The sequence below is a fragment of the Manis javanica genome, chromosome 16 (genome assembly GCF_040802235.1).
Source record: "Manis javanica isolate MJ-LG chromosome 16, MJ_LKY, whole genome shotgun sequence".
In the NCBI taxonomy this organism is placed as follows: domain Eukaryota; kingdom Metazoa; phylum Chordata; class Mammalia; order Pholidota; family Manidae; genus Manis; species Manis javanica.
Window position 1 is genome coordinate 68,152,406 of NC_133171.1, and position 20,217 is coordinate 68,172,622.

General features: G+C 41.9%; 1 protein-coding gene across 7 annotated transcripts in view; it reads right to left on the reverse strand.

Annotated features, from left to right (window-relative positions):
* The window catches only part of JARID2 (jumonji and AT-rich interaction domain containing 2), a 250,806-nt gene that overhangs the window by 101,014 nt on the left and 129,575 nt on the right, over nucleotides 1-20,217 (reverse strand). For 5 of the 7 annotated variants that reach the window (XM_073225156.1, XM_073225151.1, XM_073225150.1 and 2 more), the window contains exon 2: nucleotides 15,129-15,270. The exons of the other annotated variants lie outside the window; for them this stretch is intronic. In XM_073225156.1, coding sequence (XP_073081257.1) covers nucleotides 15,129-15,213 — 85 coding nt within the window. In that variant the 5' untranslated portion in view covers nucleotides 15,214-15,270. The remainder of the gene's footprint in view (nucleotides 1-15,128; nucleotides 15,271-20,217) is intronic. 7 annotated transcript variants of the gene reach the window in all.

Below are 20,217 nucleotides of genomic sequence, written 5' to 3' on the forward strand. Positions count from 1 at the left end.
CACCCCACCCACAGCAGCTTAGGAGATTAACCAGGTGGCTGCTCCAGGAGTGCAGGTAGCCATCACAGGCAGCAGAGAAGGGCAAGGCATCCAGCAAGCAGGAAAGGACTTTCTTCTCCCAGCTGACACACCCGCAACCTGCCTACAGCCACTGCAATCACCATAAAAAGGAGAAAAAATCTGGTTCAGACAAGATAGTTATACCTGAGAAAGGATCTGCAGAGGCAGACCTAACCAGTCTCCCTGAAAAAGAATTCAAAATAAAAATCATAAACATGCTGACAGAGCTGCAGAGAAATATGCAAGAGCTAAGGGATAAAGCCCTGAGAGAGATTACAGACATCTGGAGGAATTGTTGGAATAGAAACCAGAGAACAGGAACACATAGAAGCTGATGCAGAGAGAGATCAAAGGACCTCCAGGAATGAAACAATATTAAGAGAACTGTGTGACCAATCTAAAAGGAACAATATCCGCATTATAGGGGTACCAGAGGAAGAAGAGAGAGAAAAAGGGATAGAAAGTGTCTTTGAAGAAATAATTGCTGAGAACTTCCCCAAAATGGGGGAGGAAAAAGTTGCTCAGACTACGGAGGCACACAGAACTCCCAAGAGACAGGATTCAAAGAGGTCAACACCAAGACACATAATAATAAAAATGGCAAAGATCAAAGACAGGGACAGAGTATTAAAGGCAGCCAGAGAGAGAAAAAAAGTCACCTACAAAGGAAAACCCATCAGGCCATCATCAGACTTCTAAACAGAAACCTTACAGGTCAGAAGAGAATGGCATGATATTTTTAATGCAATGAAACAGAAGGGCCTTGAACCAAGGATACTGTATCCAGCATGATTATCATTTAAATATGAAGGAGGGATTAAACATTTCCCAGACAACCAAAAGTTGACGGAATTTGCCTCCCACAAACCACCTCTACAGGGTATCTTAGAGGGACCGCTCTAGATGGGAGCACTCCTAAAAAGAGCACAGAACAAAACACCCAACATATGAAGAATGGAGGAGGAGGAAAAAGAAGGGAAAGAAATAATCATCAGACTGTGTTTATAACAGCTTAATAAGCGAATGAGGTCAGACAGTAAGGCAGTAAACAAGCTAACCTTGAACCTTTGGTGACCACAAATCTAAAGCCTGCAATGGCAATAAGTACATATCTTTCAATAATCACCCTAAATGTAAATGGACTGAATGCACCAATCAAAAGACAGAGTAATAGAATGGATAAAAAAGCAAGATCCATCTATATGCTGCTTACAAGAGACTCACCTCAAACCCAAAGACATGCACAGATTAAAAGTCAAGGGTTGGAGAAAGATATTTCATGCAAACAACAGAGAGAAAAAAGCAGGTGTTGCAATACTAGTATCAGACAAAATAGACCTCAAAATAAAGAAAGTAACCAGAGATAAAGGAGGACATTACATAATGATAAAGGGCTCAGTCCAATAAGAGGATATAACCATTATAAACATATATGCACCCAATACAGGAGCACCAATATACATGAAACAAATACTAACAGAATTAAAGGAGGAAATACAATGCAATGCATTCATTTTGGGAGTCTTTAACACACCACTCACCCCAAAGGACAGATCCACCAGACAGAAAATAAGTAAGGATACACAGGCACTGAACAACACACTAGAACAGATGGACCAAATAGACATCTATAGAACTCTACACCCAAAAGCAACAGGATACACATGCTTCTCAAGTACACATGGAACAGTCTCCAGAAGAGACCACATACTAGGCCACAAAAAGAACCTCAGTAAATTCCAAAAGATTGAAATCCTACCAACCAACTTTTCAGACCACAAAGGTATAAAACTAGGAATAAATTGTACAAAGAAAGCAAAAAGGTTCACAAACACATGGAGGCTTAATAACATGCTCCTAAATAATCAATGGATCAATGACCAAATTAAAATGGAGATCCAGCAATATATGGAAACAAATGACAACAATAACACAAAGCCCCAACTTCTGTGGGACGCAGCAAAAGCAGTCTTAAGAGGAAAGTATATAGCAATCCAGGCATATTTAAAGAAGGAAGAACAATCCCAAATGAATAGTCTATCTAATGTCACAATTATAGAAATTGGAAAAAGAAGAACAAATGAGGCCTAAGGTCAGCAGATGGAGGGACATAATAAAGACCACAGAAGAAATAAATAAAATTGAGAAGAATAAAACAATAGAAAAAATCAATGAAACCAAGAACTGGATCTTCAAGAAAATAAACAAAATAGATAAGCTTCTAGCCAGACTTATTAAGAGAAAAAGAGAGTCAACACACATCAACAGAATTAGAAATGAGAAAGGAAAAATCACGACAGACCCCACAGAAATACAAAGAATTAGTAGAGAATACTATGAAAACCCTATATGCTAACAAGCTGGAAAACCTAGGAGAAATGGACAACTTCTTAGAAAAATACAACCTTCCAAGACTGACCCAGAAAGAAACACAAAATTTAAACAAACCAATTAACAGCAACGAAATTGAATCGGTAATCAAAAAACTACCCAAGAACAAAACCCCCGGGCCAGATGGATTTACCTCGGAATTTCATCAGACACACAGAGAAGACATAATACCCATTCTCCTTAAAGTTTTCCAAAAAATAGAAGAGGAGGGAATACTCCCAAACTCATTCTATGAAGCCAACATCACCCTAACACCAAAAACCAGGCAAAGACCCCACCAAAAAAGAAAACTACAGACCAATATCCCTGATGAACGTAGATGCAAAAATACTCAACAAAATATTAGCAAACCGAATTCAAAAATACATCAAGAGGATCATACACCACGACCAAGTGGGATTCATCCCAGGGATGCAAGGATGGTACAACATTCGAAAATCCATCAACATCATCCACCACATCAACAAAAAGAAAGACAAAAACCACATGATCATCTCCATAGATGCTGAAAAAGCATTCAACAAAATTCAACATCCATTCATGATAAAAACACTCAACAAAATGGGCATAGAGGGCAAGTACCTCAACATGATAAAGGCCATATATGATCAACCCACAGCCAACATCATACTGAACAGCAAGAAGCTGAAAGCTTTTCCTCTGAGACCGGGAACAAGACAGGGATGCCCACTCTCCCCGCTGTTATTCAACGTGGTACTGGAGGCCTTAGCCACAGCAATCAGACAAAACAAAGAAATACAAGGAATCCAGATTGGTAAAGAAGAGGTCAAACTGTCACTATTTGCAGATGACATGATATTGTACATAAAAAACCCTAAAGAGTCCACTGCAAAACTACTAGAACTAATATCGGAATTCAGCAAAGTTGCAGGATACAAAATCAACACACAGAAATCTGTACCTTTCCTATACACTAACAATGAACTAATAGAGAAATCAGGAAAACAATCACATTCATAATAGCATCAAAAAGAATAAAATACCTAGGACTAAACCTAACCAAGGAAGTGAAAGACCTATACCCTGAAAACTACAAGACACTCTTAAGAGAAATTAAAGAGGTCACCAACAAATGGAAACTCAATCCCATGCTCCTGGCTAGGAAGAATTAATACTGTCAAAATAGCCATCCTGCCCAAAGCAATATACAGATTCGATGCGATCCCTACCAAATTACCAACAGCATTCTTCAATGAACTGGAACAAATAGTTCAATAATTCATATGGAACTGTCAAAGACCCCGAAGAGCCAACACAATCCTGAGAAGGAAGAATAAAGTGGGGTGGGGGTGGGGTGGGGGGATGTCACTTCCCAACTTCAAGCTCTACTACAAAGCCACAGTAATCAAGACAATTTGGTACTGGCACAAGAACAGAGCCACAGACCAGTGGAACAGAATAGAGACTCCAGACATTAACCCAAACATATATGGTCAATTAATATACGATAAAGGAGCCATGGACATACAATGGGGAAATGACAATCTCTTCAACAGATGGTGCTGACAAAACTGGACAGCTACATGTAAGAGAATGAAACTGGATCACTGTCTAACCCCATACACAAAAGTAAACTCCAAATGGATCAAAGACCTGAATGTAAGTCCTGAAATCATAAAACTCTTAGAAAAAAACATAGGTAAAAATCTCATGGACATAAACATGAGTGACTTCTTCATGAACATATCTCCCCGGGCGAGGGAAACAAAGGCAAAAATGAACAAGTGGGACTATATCAAGCTAAAAAGCTTCTGTACAGCAAAGGACACCATCAATAGAACAAAAAGGTACCCTACAGTATGGGAGAACGTATTCATAAATGACAGATCTGATAAAGGATTGATACCCAAAATATATAAAGAGCTCACACGCCTCAACAAACAAAAAGCAAATAATCCAATTAAAAAATGGGCAGAGAAGCTGAATAGTCAGTTCTCTAAAGAAGAAATCCAGATGGCCAACAGGCACATGAAAAGATGCTCCACATCGCTTGTCATCAGAGAAATGCAAATTAAAACCACAATGAGATATCACCTTACACCAGTAAGGATCGCCATCGTCGAAAAGACAAACAACAACAAATGTTGGCGAGGTTGTGGAGAAAGGGGAACCCTCCTACACTGCTGGTGGGAATGTAAACTAGTTCAACCATTGTGGAAAGCAGTATGGAGGTTCCTCAGAATGCTCAAAATAGATATACCATTTGACCCAGGAATTCCACTTCTAGGAATTTACCCTAAGAATGCAGCAGCCCAGTTTGAAAAAGACAGATGCACCCCTATGTTTATGGCTGCACTGTTTAAAATAGCCAAGATATGGAAGCAACCTAAACGTCCATCAGTAGATGAATGGATAAAGAAGATGTGGTACATATACACAATGGAATATTACGCAGCCATAAGAAAAAAACAGATCCTACCATTCGCAACAACATGGATGGAGCTAGAGGGTATTATGCTCAGTGAAATAAGCCAGGCAGAGAAGGACAAGTACCAAATGATTTCACTCATACGTGGAGTATAAGAACAAAGGAAAACTGAAGGAACAAAACAGCAGCAGAATCACAGAACCCAAGAATGGACTAATAGTTGCCAAAGGGAAAGGGACTGGGGACGATGGGTGGGAAGGGAGGGATAAGGGCAGGGAAAAAGAAAGAGGGCATTAGGATTAGCATGTATAGTACATGGGGGGCACGGGGAGGGAGGGCTGCGCAACACAGAGAAGACAAGTAATGATTTTACAGCATCTTACTACGCAGATGGACAGTGACTGTGAAGGGGTATGTGGGGGGGACTTGGTGAAGGGGGGAACCTAGTAAACATAATGTTCTTTCTGTAATTGTAGATTAATGATACCAAAATAAAAATTAAAAAAAAGATCAGAAGGCCATCAGGCACAGATACAGAACAGTCTACACGTGCCCCTGTGCTACCCAGGCATCCAGAATTGCTCCGAGAGTTCAGAAAACCTCATGGGTACCAAGGCTTCTGATGGCTGACTACCTGGCCCAGGAAATGTGGCCTTGTGAAATGTGGGGGAGCCACCTGGGCTCAGAGGGAGCCTCAGGTGGCCTGAGTCCCGATTCTAGGGATACACCTACTGAACAGTGCCAGGCAGGAGGGGAAGGAGCATGAGCTCAGAAAGCTCAGCCACATGTCACACTGCCAGAAAGGAGGGGAGGAGACTGATGAGTAGGAAAGAAGAGTGAAGCAGCAGAAAAGCCCTCCCAGGAGAGAAGTGCCTCGAGAGGAAAGCTAAGGAGACTCCACCGAGGATAGGGACAGCAACGCCACAGAGCATCAGCACAGCTGCCAAGAGCCCCAGATCGCTGCCCTCCGCACTGGGGGCCTTCCCCCATGCAGGTCCCTAAGCAAGGCAGGACGACACGAGTCTGTGGGAGGGAGGAGGAGAGGGGCCAGCCCTCCTCCAGGCCCAGAATCATATCTGATCCAGGATAAAATGCGGGTGCTTAGTCCAAGGTGAAGTCAAGCACTGAGAGGCACCGCTCAGCCCTAATTATCCTGGTTCAGGTAGTGACAACATGCATTTGCTTCAGCTGGAGAAACAGTGTGGGGAAAAAACATTCCAAGGGGCTCCTGCAGTCCACCTCACCTTTAAACCAAACAAAGCAACTGGTGCGTGTTCCATAAAGGTAATCCCAAATACCTGCCCCCAAGCTCGGGTAATCACCCAGGAATGTCACTTGCCACCCAGTTCCATATTCTTCCTTCTGCCACATACATCCAACTCCACCCCCAACTCTTATCATCTGGGACTTGCCCTAACAACCAACAACTGCACTCCACCCCTCCCTGTAAAACCCACCTAGACTTCTTGGCTTTCTTCCCTCTGACAGGTAACTGGGCTGCACCTGTAAGGCCTCCAGAAAGGGAGCAGCCTGTACCATTAGATGCTATTCATGAGCACAGTGAAGGAGCCTCCTGTGTGAGGAGGAAGACAGCGGAGGGCCTCAGCAAGGTGCTTCACCAATGACAGAGAAAGATCTGCTTCCTGTAAGTCAAAGCAATGCAGAACATGTTTTGTTATCCCTAAACCGTGCCACATTAGTAATAATTTGCCAAGTAGCTAAAATTCCAAGGCAGGAAAAGGAGATGGGGACTCCCATAAACCTCCTATAAATAAGTTCATGTGCAAAAGCAGCCAACCATCATGTCATTACGGCAGCTTCCTTTGTTCCGCAGATGCCATTGCCAGGCTCTATTTCACCATGATGGACAGGAGGAAGGGGGCTTTTTCTTTTAACAAAGACAACCTGAGCCCGAGGTACAGAGGGGAGAGGGCAGCTCTGAGAATTTTATCGGAGAGGTCCTAACAGCAGCCCAGGAGGACAGCGGCAAGCAAGGCCCGACCCACGCGAGGGCGTGAGCAGCCCGCCACCCTGCAGTCATCAGACACGTGCTGGCTTCAGCCCCTGAGAGGCTCTGGTATGACTGGCAAACAGTCTCACAGCTTCCGCTGGCCCCCTTAGGACATGTGACTCTCACAGTCATGCTGGTGACCATTTTACCTGGGAAAACATTTCCAAACAAGGGTAAGGTACAGAGAGCTAAGAGATACAAACTTCCCTCCCAAACAAACTTGAAATGTGGAAAAGGTGAAGTGTCCATAAGCAGGCACCACGAGGGGAGCCTACACTTTTACTCTTGGCCTCAAAACCCACCAACTCCAGGCAACTGATGAAAAGTGAAATCAGAGAGCACTCTCCCAGGGAACACAGGGACAAGCCATGAAGTCATCAGGTCATCACAGATTGACTTGCAGCAGCCGCCGGAAACCAAAGAGTCATGTCCCCCAAGTCCTCACTAAGCCCTTCTCTCCAGTGCTCATGTGCATGAAAAACATAACCTTGAACCTACTACGGAGAGAATTTCAAAAGCAAAATGTGTTTTGCTCAAGATAAGCTCAAGTCTTCCTCCTTTCTTTCTATCTAGCACTTACTAGGTTTACAATGAAGGAAAAAATTTTCACTTATTTCATTAAGAAGAAATACAAACACTGGCAGAGAACATGTACTAGGTCGTATGATCCTTGGGGCCACAGCAGGTGCATGCTACACAAAGCTGCTCAGCTAGTGGCATAGGCTGGGTTGTGATCCAGCCATGGTATAGCTCACCAAGCCAGGGGCACGTGGCCAAAAGGAGGGGACCCTTCTGGGATTTGTCTGCCCGGGAGGTACCTAAAAGAGTAGGACCTGTATCAGATAACCCAAAGGAAGGTGACATGGTATAGTGGAAAACTCCAGGCATTATAGACAGGAAGACTTGGACTCAAATCCAATCTCTGGTATTTATAAAAAATGTGTCATTAGTCAAGTCGTGTGAACATTTGTTGACTCAGCTATAAAACAGGAACAATAAAATCTTCCAGGTGTTTCATGAGGATTAAGGTAAGATTTATTAGCACAATATGTTAAATTCACTAAAGGGCAGTTCTTGTAGAGACAGAAGCTCTGGAACTTCAAAGAGCCCTAAGGATTTCTAATAGTCAAATGCTCTCTTGTGGAATGAGATTTCCTATTTCTAGGTCAGCTGCTTCTTTATTTCGAAATGTTCTTTCTCACTGTGTCAGAGCTTACTTGTGCAATTCATTTTGTCCCCTTTTAATGATTAACAGCATTAAATGAAATGGTTATGATTGTGGCTGAGATAAAGTACAAATGTGGTAGCTTCAGTTTGTGGTGATATGTTTGTCTCATTCAACTTTCAAAGACCAGATAGGAACTTCCGCTGAAGCCACAGGGACTGACAGGATTCATCCCCTACCTAGAACTAAAAAAACCCACAGAGAACAATGGGCATCTCAACAAAGCACTGTGATCCCCCCCACCTCCGCAAGAGACCGGAAGCCAATGACGAACCAGCTGATTGAAAATTCTCAAGGCAGCCACAGCACAAGGAGGGGGTATCTAGGCAGAGTAGAGAGAAATCTGAATGGAGGCCATGGTACTGAAGAGCATCTGTAGGGCAGCATACTGGAAAGGGGGAGCCAAACAGAAAACTGTAATCAGCTGACGGTCCTCCTCAAGGACTTGCTTTAGGAAACTGGCAGAGAAAAAGGATTTAAAAACAGTCCCCAAATCACACACAGAGCCAGGAACAGTGCCTGGACCTACCAGCCAAAATGGTAAACATCATAATTCACAGGCCATCGAGTACTGTACTCACTGGAGTTTTGCCTTCGTGGGAAAAACAAACTTAGCTTTACACCAAACACTGCCCTGGTCCTACCTAACAAGGCTGAAAAGCCAAGACCCAGAAGGACCAGACTGCTTCCTAGTAACTTAATCACATCCTAGAGCAATGCTCAAGGACAGAATAGAAAGACGAATGTATCCAGCCTCTGAAGGGAAATTTACAATGCCTGACATCAAGTAAGAAATTACCAGGCAAGCAAAATAGCAGGACAATATGCCCCATGAGGAGAAACATCAATCAATCCAAACTGACCTATAAATGACACAGACAACACAATTAGTAGACAAGGACACTGGAACATCTATTACAACTGTATTCCATGCATTCGAAACGAATAGAGCAAAGAACAAGCATATTAGAAGAGACACTGAATATCATTTAAAAAAACCACAACTTCTAGAGCAAAAAATAATCTGAGATAACAAAAAAAGTCTATAGATTTTGGATAGACTATCTAAAATGAAACGAAGAAAGAAAAAGAGACTAGAAAGAAATGAACAGATCATCAGCGAGCTGTGGGCCAACTTCAAGCAGCCAAATATATGTGCAAGGGAAATACTTAAAGGGGGAAAGAGGAACATATACACACACACCACACACACAAATTTTTTAAATGTGCACAAACACTGACTCCAGTCTTTCCAAAACTCATGAAATATACAGAACCAAGAAGCTCATTAAACCCCGAACACAATAAAAACTATGTGAAGGGACATAGTATGATAGACTTTTTTAAAATCTTAGGAGTAGACTGGGGGAGATGACCCTTCTTGGAGAATTAAAAATGAAAAAAGAACGACAGCAAACTTCTGGTCAGAAACAATGTAAACCAGAAGACAGTGGAGAGGAGTGAAAAGAAAGATATATTTAAAATATTGTGAGGGGGGTGGGGGGAAGACACCTTAAAATTATATAATGCGCAAAAATATTTTTTAAAATAGGAGGTGTTTTGAAACTGCCCATGATTTAAAGTTCTCATAAAATAAAAACCCTTTCTTTAAATGGGAAGTAAATACAAACCATTTCACACACACAAAAGCTGAAAGATGCATCCAACCCCAGCAGACTTAAATGATCAACACTCAAGTCCTTCAGGTAAAAGCAAAATGATACCAAGAAAACTATTTACACCTGTAGGAAGAAGAGTACTGGAAATGCAGTTATTGAGGTAAATAAAAATTGAAAAGAGCAGATTGGGCTAGACCCTTCTACATTTACTTTATATTTAACTCCACAATTATTTCCTATAATTACTGAAGGTGCCATACACTATTCCATTCTCCAGTTCTGCCCCTTCTTTACTTCTGGTAAAGGGAGAATACCTTTCAGTCAAGATACCCTAGAGCTTAAAAATTATAATAGTACTAATCTCTACTTTGTAAAATACTCTTCAAGTATGTGACAACAAAATAATCTGCAAGAGCCTGGTCAGTGGGGGCACCCAAACCTAAATTAACAATTAAGAGAAATACATCAGACCTATTGCTCGGCTTTGAATTTTGGCAATTAATAGCAAGTGCACTTAATGTTAAACTATATTACTTTTAAAAAGAACTATATTGCTTTTTAAAAGAAACCTAAAAATTTAGGCTTTTAAGATTGTAATTCTTAAGGATGTTCACGCTAAGTGACTCCACATTCTAAAAGGGCCAAGCAAAGAAGCCTCTGCATTTGGGCCCATCTTCCTTTCACACTTGCAGGTAGGAAAGTATTTTATGTCAACAAAGTAACTCAGAACAGAAATAATAAGGAAAACATTAATACTGATAATTCGGCTCTGAAAAGCATACATATTCAAAGCCCACAAGAATTCTCATCATCTTTAATGTGTATTCTTAGCCAGAAACTAAAGAGCACTAAATCGTGACATTCTCAACCCTTAAAATAATTCTCCACTTTCAAAATCCAATCTACTGGGTTAGCTGTCTAACAGGACCAACTGTCTCTGAACTACGTGTCTCACACTCTCAGGAACCTAATTAAAATACAGCAGGTCTTTGTTTAACAAAAGGAAAACACTTCTGTCACTGCAGAAGCATAGTCTGTACTTGTATACGACTTCAGTAAACTCTCTCGGAATTTGTTTTTAAAAGTGTGTCAAGGATCTTAGCTTTGAGGACTAGCAAAACAGGGCCTCTCGCAAGGTGGAGCCATGACCATGCAAAGAGCAGAGGTGAAAATTGCTGACCAAGAACCCTGTCTGCGCAAACTTCAGCCTCATCTCGGCAAAGCCTGGCTCCACGCAGGCAGACACCCACCTGGCCACACCAAGCTTCCCGAAGGAAATTCACACCACACACCACAAAGGTCCTTCCTGCGCATCAGTAACTTCAAAAGAGAGAGACATACGCCCACTTTCCATCTGCCCACAGATGGTGTTGACAGTGTCCCCATGAAGGAAAGCTATAAATCATAGTTTGTATATATCAAAATTCCTCTAAAACACACTTGAGAAAACACCAATGAATGTGCCTACTCCCATGCAGCCATTCATGCAGCATACACACAGATGACAACGGGGGTATCTAACACACGGTATTCATCATATAACTGCACACTCTTCATCAATTAAGTACCCAAAACCACCAAGAGGTGGTTACTATTGACAGACAGTTTATAGGGGAGGGAACTGAGGCACAGCAATGTTAGAGGCTGCAAATGGCACACACAGCAAACAGATAGTAGGCTACCGAAGGAGTCACACACCTGGCTCCAGCCACTCTCCCAGCTGCCATGCCACACACAAGATCCCCATGACACGTTCCCAAGAACTACCTCTGTCTTCATGTTTTTACTCCCTACTCCCTCCATCCACCCAGATAGAAAACACACAATTAGTTCTGCTATGCATCTGACTTGTCAGTTCTAGTGGCCATGCATTCTGGATCTTCCAGGTGTTACACCTGAAAAGTATACTATCACCAACTTTTTTATAAAACGCTTTCTTTCCACCAACTAAACAGATATTCCCTATCCCATTAAATAGAGAGTTTCTTACAGTCGGTCCACACCTGACAGAGAGACCTGTCCGTTCTGGGTTCTGAAAATTCTCAAATACCTCTTGCAGGAAACACCGATTTTATAATAACCAAGTGTAATGGAATGGGCAATATAAGGGGGGGGCGGGTGGGGGGGAGGTAGGCATGGCCACCATCAAATGCAGATGGGGCTGATTAAAGGCTGACAATAGAATAGAATACTCTTCTATTGTCAACAGAAGAAGAAAAAAACAGTAATACACTTTTTTTATTTTTATTTTTTAATGCTCAGAAGGAAAAAAAAGCACCACCACCAGGAACCCCCATCGTCACTGAGCACGTCATATCCTCAATGGCTGGGATGCCCTGCCCATCACACAGGCAAGGGGCTTCTAGAGAGGGGCTGGCTTTACTTCCACAGAGAGTGATTTCAGACGATTTCCTTTTTAATGGTTAGGTAAAAAGATACCTTTTATTTTTGCCTCAATAAAGAAAAACAAACCCTATAGAACTCTGAATTCTACCACTTTCTATGTGTCAAAAAGATCCCCAACTTCAAGCAAAACCAACAGCAGCAAGGGTGTCTGGCCAAACATAGCTCAGGGGCTTTCCTGCAGGAAAACAGCACTTTGTAAACTCATGGGATGTCTGACTTAAGACTTAAAATACATCTAACAATCATCACCAGAGAATGGAATTGCTTCCATTTGTAGGTTGGAAACTGAGGGCAAGGTCTGAACTGTGGCTGGCACAGTCTATACCTCATATTTTAACTTTTCTTAGGGAACTTTCTTAAGCTTCTTTAAGCTTTCTTAAATGCCCTTTTTCTCTTTCCCACCAAGACAAAGGGCACATTAAATGGTGGTCCTAAAAACATGTGCCCAGCAAGAAAAATTAACTGAACAATAATAACTAGCATTTCATATCATTCTAAAAATATATAGAATGCTTTCTCCAAAGGAAATAACATAAACCATGGTCCTGGAATTTTAGGATTCAGGGTTTCCTCCTAGAAAGTCAAAGCGCCAACAGAGAATGTACATGGTTAATCACAAAACACGCTCTTCCTGTGTAAAAACAAGAGGGTTAGGAATTTTAGACACAAGTTAAAAGTAGCAACTAATCCACAATCGACACAATGCTTAAAGCAACGTATCACAAAACTACTTTACTGCAGTTACTCTGGGCTTGGCTTGTCATCAGCAGAGACAGCACACTGTCAACTTACTAGAATAGGTGTGATATTTGTAAGATGAAGGAAGGCTGAGCGCTGAAGTCTAACAGGACACTGACAACACTCCAGGAATTCAGATTCCAAGTCATAACAATCTGCCTTAGTAGGCAGGATTCATACCAAATTATTCATTCTAAATAATCATAACTCAGTACCAATGAGGGATCAAAACAAATGAGCTCATAAATGCCAGAAAGGATAGAAGGTACAGTTGTTTTCTATCTGCTGTGTACCCTGCAGCATGGCAAAAATGGATGTCCTAATTACACTGGCCATTTGGAAACGACAAAGTCCCTCTCCTCTAATCTAGGCCACCCAAGGCCGGCCCCCTAACCCTAACCTCACCTGTCAAACCTTCATCTACATAATGTCCCTGATGGACCTCACTACTGGAGTGTGATCCTAACCAACTAAAACTCCGCTATGACGCCGTAAGTCAGCTAAACAAGGTACAATACATGGCACACTAATAATTAAAGCATACTGGCAATGGCTAAAATTTCCTTAAATTCGCCCTGAACAAAGTTTCTGCCCTGGGAACTACAGTTAAATGACTGATTTGCACATCACTGCTGCAGGACACCACAGCAACGTACAACGAGGGGGCCAGCAACACTCATCTGAGAAAAGCACTAGGAGCCAGGGACAAAGGGCTCCCCTCCAAGGGGATGAGGCCTACCTATCCACGTCATCACACTCCCAGGCCAACTGGACTGGATCTACCAGTGGTGACGGTGACAGACAGCCACAGAGCTGACAGACTGGGTGGGTGCTGTCATTTCCAACAACACTCAAGAGAATTTTGCTCCCCAAAGGAAGATGAAAGATGATGCTGCAGGCAAGGCCATCCCCTGCCCCATGTTTGGAAGCACAGATAGTATTATTACACATTCCAATGTATTTACTGATGTGATAAGAAAAAAAACAAAAACACATCCTCTAATTCCCTCTCTTATGATGATTAATTTTTCAAATTGGGACAGAGTGAATGTTACAGTGACATAATAGGCCTGTCACTGAGACACTCAACCAAGTGTCTTTAGAGTAACATACAAAGCCCAGTACACTGGCAGAGATACGTCTTCCACATGCTTGCTAACTGTCCTAACAAATCTAATGACATTTTCTAAGCAAAGTGCTGAGGATTAAGAGAAAAAATGAGGACTGAGGTTAACGGAGACTCTGTACCATGGGTTTTCTAAACGAAGACACTGGCATGGAGGAAAATAAACTAGGACTTGAGCTGTGCATCTCAAATTTCAGACCCAAAGTACTGTTCCGTTATGGATTCTGAATATCCATGGCTTGTCCTTCATTCTTAATTTTCTGCTACACTCAATTCTTCGTTAGATACACACACCAGTTTCAGAAAAATAATTGTGATTCTGTAGAAAGAGTAAACAAAGAAGACAAGACCAGGGAATTTTTTCCCTTTCCCCAGCCTCTCAAACTAACAGAGTGTAAGAAAAAGTCATTAATCTAGTCATCTAGGAAAACATCAAATATGAGAACAGGAAAGAAACTAAATGAAATATAAATTCTAAATGAGGGGAGAGGGGGAAACACCACATGAAATAAGGCAGATAACTAGCAAAGGGTTTTTATAAAACACCCAATGAAAAGCATTATTATGCCACTACCCCTGTTTAACCACGAAACCACAAACTCTCATCAAACTACCATAACCAACTCTCATGTCAAGAAGCTATCGTATGCTTATTTAGGAAAGTCTTTAAAAAAAATTGCTGGGAACTTAGAAGTTTCAAGAACCAATTTCACAAGTACCAACTTGATTCAACACCAAGTGGATTTTGCTTTCCTGATGAAGGAAGAAAAATTTCAGAAACACCACATTGGATTCTTCAAAGTTTTAGAAAAGTCTCTCTTCAGAAATGGTGAGAAACCAACTAAATAAATATATTCAAGAATACTACCAAAGAATATCAATTAAAGCAAACAGGCCAGTAATTATAAGTGGGCAACTCTGGCCAGTTATTACAGCAAGAACATGCTTTGCTTGGCCCTCAACATGTTTACATTTTTAATAATAATTAGTGGGTGATAGTTAGAAACCAGGACATCTGATATAAAAATCCAGAATTCTGACTCCTCTATGAAAATCAGGAGATTGGATGAGTGGGCCCAAGTTTGTTCCCCTGTGGTAAAAACTGGCACCTAGTTTGAAGTCCCTGGTTTGAGGCACCAATGTGTTCAGCCTTGGGTACTAACCTTTTCCTCGACGGCCCTTCTTCAAAATCTGAAGAACTAACATCGTTGCTAGTAGAGGACACTTGGGATGCATCGTCCTTCTCATTCTCTGACTGTTCTGATGCTGGTCCTAATCCCTTAGACTGGCCATTACCAAGGAGCCCTACAGGTGAGAAAAGGGGACAAACACTTAAATACATGACATCAGGAAGCAGCACTTAACCACAGTCATCCCTACACAACGGCTGGTGAGGACGGACAAGAATCTGGGTAGGGAGGATTAAAAGGCACATATCCCTCCAAACGGGGAAAAAGTCACACCTCATCCTACTTCAGAACTTACTGAATGATAGTGGAATGCCTAGCAAAGAAACTGAATTTAGCAGTAAAAAATTCAAGCAGAATCTGATAATCATAATTAATACACTGCAGGGCTCTTTGTGAAGTATACAAATGTCATCTTTTAGGGCAGGTGGGTGGACAGAACGAAAGGTACCTCAAGTGTTAACCAATTCAAACTAGTTATCCTTCAAGGGCTAAATATTTATTTCAGAAATAATAGAATCCTTTTGGATTTGCTTTCAGGAACCAGTACCCTGCCACACCAGAAAAAGCACCATTACTTTGTAGCCATATGTTAGTTATCAACTGGAAATCCTACTACCGGTTTTCTCTTCACGGTGATCCATGACCTGTGGACAGTCACCACCTCTGCCTTTGATTGCTCAAAGGCCAAGGATTCTCTATGACTGCATATATGGCACCATGTAGGGCTACCCTGGGGTCCTAGGATGTGCTTTTAGGAACCAAAGTGGAGAAATACCCTAGGGAAGTGGCTATGCCAAGTGATAGAGATGTATTTTAAGCAGTGAGGCCACACCAATGGGTAACCGCTGAGTAAAAGCCTAGTCGGCCTTCTGGAACTCAGACAACTTGCACCAAGGCTTCTGGATACGATACAGAAGTTCTACGGATGGGAGGCTTGCACGCCAACACAAACGCCCCCAGTGACTGGCCCTGAATTCCACTGTCTAGTCACCAGCCTCATGGACATCAGAAGCTGGGCATTAACAGGAATGCCAGCACAGCATCAGGATTTTCACAGCCACAGTGTCTGACTTTTACATAAAGCCCGACGTGCAGGGTGGCCTGTGGATTTTTGCTCTTCCAACACTTCCACCAATTTGGTCAGCACTTTTATTTCCTGGATTAAATACCCCCTTTTTGGCTGAAAAAACTTAAAGAGTGGTTTCCTATGAACTGCACCAAGCACTATACGCTCTAAGGTGTTCTATATATTTGGTAAATAAATTTTCTGGAAGAACAGAGTACACTGCAACCAAACCCTGCAATTTGGCCCGCTCGTGCATTCATGTCCCCAGGTATCTATTTATACATCATTTCAGAGTATGAGTAATAATGTAAGGTTGGAGATCTAATGTCATACAGTAAATAAAATCCCCTGGCTATCACTTAGACACGTGGCTTTGGGAGCCATGACTACAGTATGGAAATGAAACACAGACAATTTCCCAAAGAAAAAGAAAATGTGAAGAGCCTGTACTGAGAGGAAGAAAGGAGACATGATTATATGGAAACCTAGGCGTCCAAGTGTGGCCAACATTTCAAAGGTTAGAGCTGTGCTAACCATTACAGTGGCCACTAGTCACAAGTAACTGCTGTGTATTTGAAATGTGGCTAATATGGATAAGGAAATGAACTGTTATTTATTTTTATTTAGTTTTAATCAACTTAAAACTGAAAGTAGCATTTCATTAATAATTTTATATTGTTAAGTTCTTGAAATATTTTGGATGCATTATTAGATGAAGTCAGATATACTGAAATTAATCTTACCTGGTTTTTATTCAGCTTTTTTTAATGCAACTCTAGAAAACAAACTACACATGTGGCCGAAATAATGACGCTATGATCAGCACTAAATCAGAGCATTTTAATAACATCTGTGGAGGGTGGGGGCTGGGGGCTGGCACGCGGTTGGCAGGGACAAGACCACCCAAACTGTGGGATGAATACAGACGACACTTAACCAAAATCAGAAAACTGTCCAGGAACATATTATAAATCATATTTGTAAAAAGGGAAGTTGGATAAATTAGCACACTTAAAAACGTTGGAAAATTCAAAATGCAAGTTCTAGTTTCAGAACCATATGTAAAAATTATTAATTAAGGAAAGGAAGAGATATGTACCCTAAACGTAAGTGTGCCTTTGGATGGATTCAAAGTTTTCAATATTGCAAAGACAGTAATGAAGGAAAAGGAAGAGGGAATATGAATATATAGCTTTCTTAACACCCACATGCTGGAGCACAGTGGGTACAGGCATAATCAAACAAAATCTCAGCTCCAACGACAGGAGCTGGAACCACAAACACACACGGATGTATCAGTCAGTACATGTGCAACAAAAAAACTTGGCACTTGCATTTGTTGAGTGAGGAAGAAGTGACAGGAGGCAGTGAATGTGAATCAACATCCAGCACACAAGCCTGTGGTACCAAAACAGTTGGAATGTGGAAAAACCAAAGCCAGTGGCAACCACAGTGGTGGTAGTGATGGAGAAGGAGGTTGTTTTGAAGCTGTATTTGGACCAGGGAGGAAATAAGGAACAACTAGGTGCTGCTCAGTGACAGGGAAGAAAGGCTGCTGCACCAGTGGGTACGTGTGCTGAGTGAGTACAAGTCAGGAGTGAGGGAGTGCATGGCTCAGTCCAGAGAAGGTAAGCTATTAAGTTACAGCTATACTCTTGGTCCTGCTAAGAACCATCTCTCTAGATTGTAAAGAGCAGGAATTCTCTAACTTGAGCACTGATCACAATCACCTAGGGCCTGTTGAAGGCCTCACACTGCCCCCACCACGACCCCCAACTCTAACAAATTCCCAAAGGCTGTTCGTGCTACTCTGGCTGGTCCAGAGGCCACATGTTGAGAACCACTATTGTAGGAAAAAGTGATGGTCAAGCCAGGAAGAGATCTAGTTGCCCTAAGACACTCTAAAGTTCTGGGCAAGTGTGAATTAGATCCCAGAAAACCAATTATGATTGCCCGATCGATCATAACCCAACACAACTCACAGTAAGGCATGCAAACCCAAAGTTCTGCTGGGACATTCTTCTACCTTCCATTAATAATTCAGTGAAGGGAAAGAAGGTTGCTTTCAAAACTAATCACAGAGCTATTCTGAGTCAGCTAATGACAAGCAAGACTTAAACAGTTTGGAGGGGGAAAAGTGTTCATACTTAAGAGGCATCAATGCAAAAAGGTAGATCATGTTCTTCCCTCCAAAAAGTCAACTGTCCAAGCAGAAATCCAGAGAAACTGGATGTGAAGTTTTATATGAAAAGGGGGAGATTTTAAGTGTCTCTTTATGAGCTCAGTATGGGGTAAAACATGAGGAGGATGCCCTCAAACACTAAGGTGTGCCTGGGCTACACCACCAGAAATGCAAGTAGCAGGTGGTGCCCCAAGCCCTCATCAGACTAACATCCTTAAAGAAACAATGCTCCCCCCATTCCAAGGATTAACAGTGACTGTTACCTCACTTAGAAGAGACATGGGTTGTTTGATTCACTTTCCAGATTAGGAAAAATGGGGCCCAGACATAGAGAATTGATTGCCTGTTAATGCACATTTAAGGACCTCAGCTTTTTATAGCCTTTATAAGGGCATGAGACAGACTTGTTCTGCATATGATCGACTTTTTCAATCTGAGTGCTCCCCTCCTGTATATATCAGCACAGAGAAAATTTAAATTTATATTTAGTTGGCCTGCAAAGTTGGATAAACCGGGCTTTTTCTTTTCTGCACACCTCCCCTCCCCCGTTTTCCACATCTCCAAGGTACTGGCTACCCTGCTGGGTTTTGAATGTTCTAATCCAAATTGTATCACTTGCCCAACCAGAAGGGCCAGGTCAGCAAGATGGAATATGATGCCACAGGACAGGATAGCCATTATTCTAACCTTAGACAAGCTAATATGTACTGCTTTTTCTTTCCTCTAACAAAGCCCTGCCTCCAATCCTTTAAATTATTATTTTTAGTCAGTGAGAAATAAAAACGGTATCCCCTCCCTTCAACCACACAAACTGATTTTTTCTTTCCAAATCCCTCCTTTGGTCAACGCCAACCTTTATTGGGGAGAAGAGGTTAAATAGAGGAAAGTGAATGGCTCAAGGATTCAGTCTCCCCACATTACCATTTGTTCTCCTCTATTAATATTCAATAGATTGAACTTAATTTAAATTAAACCATGTCTTCTGTGTATCACAAAAGCAATAAATATGAGCTGAAACTCCAAGTCACTGCAGCAAAGGCAGCCTGGGGACCGCCTGCAATCTCAGCTAGTCACCATCAGCTGACAGGAGCAGCATGTCACAGGCCCGAGACCACTAAGCCACCACCAGGGCAATGCCCTTGTTCACAAGCTGAGAACCCCAAAGCAATCAAATGCAGGAGAACCCTGCCATCAAACGCAGGAGCTTTTCATCCCATTCCCAAAGGACCAAGCCATGAAAAGGCTTTGGCTTTCGAGGCAATACACCGAAACCGGCTTCTTTCTAAGCCTGAAGAGCAAGTAGAGAATTCTTGTTCGAGAGGCTGCAGCTGTAAGTGATCTTCCCCCTCTTGCCGTAACATCGAGGGGCTGGGAAAATCAAAACACAAACGAGGCCAAAGATTCCTTTAGCTTCAGCTAGGCAGCTCACGAGAGCTAAGAATTTCAGGACAAATGGACGTAGAGAAGGTGATTCTTTTTCTAACACCTGGAAAAAAGAAAAAGGGAGTAGAATGTGCAGTCCTTATAATTTTACGGCTCTTTAGACACAAAGAAGTTTCACCAATCCTATTAGCTACATATACATGACAGAATACAAAACCAAAGGAAACTCTTAATGCCTCTACTTCACAAAAAAAATGCCTAAAGAAGGGTTAAAGAGAAAGGAAAAACAAGGAGACCTTTGAAGCTGTTCCCTAGCTTCCAAAACATCTGGAGCACACCAGACATATTAGTGTATTAGGGAGAATCAGTGTATTTGGCTTTGTTGTAGAAGAGATGCAAAAAAGGTAATTCTGTATTAGAGAGCCAATGCC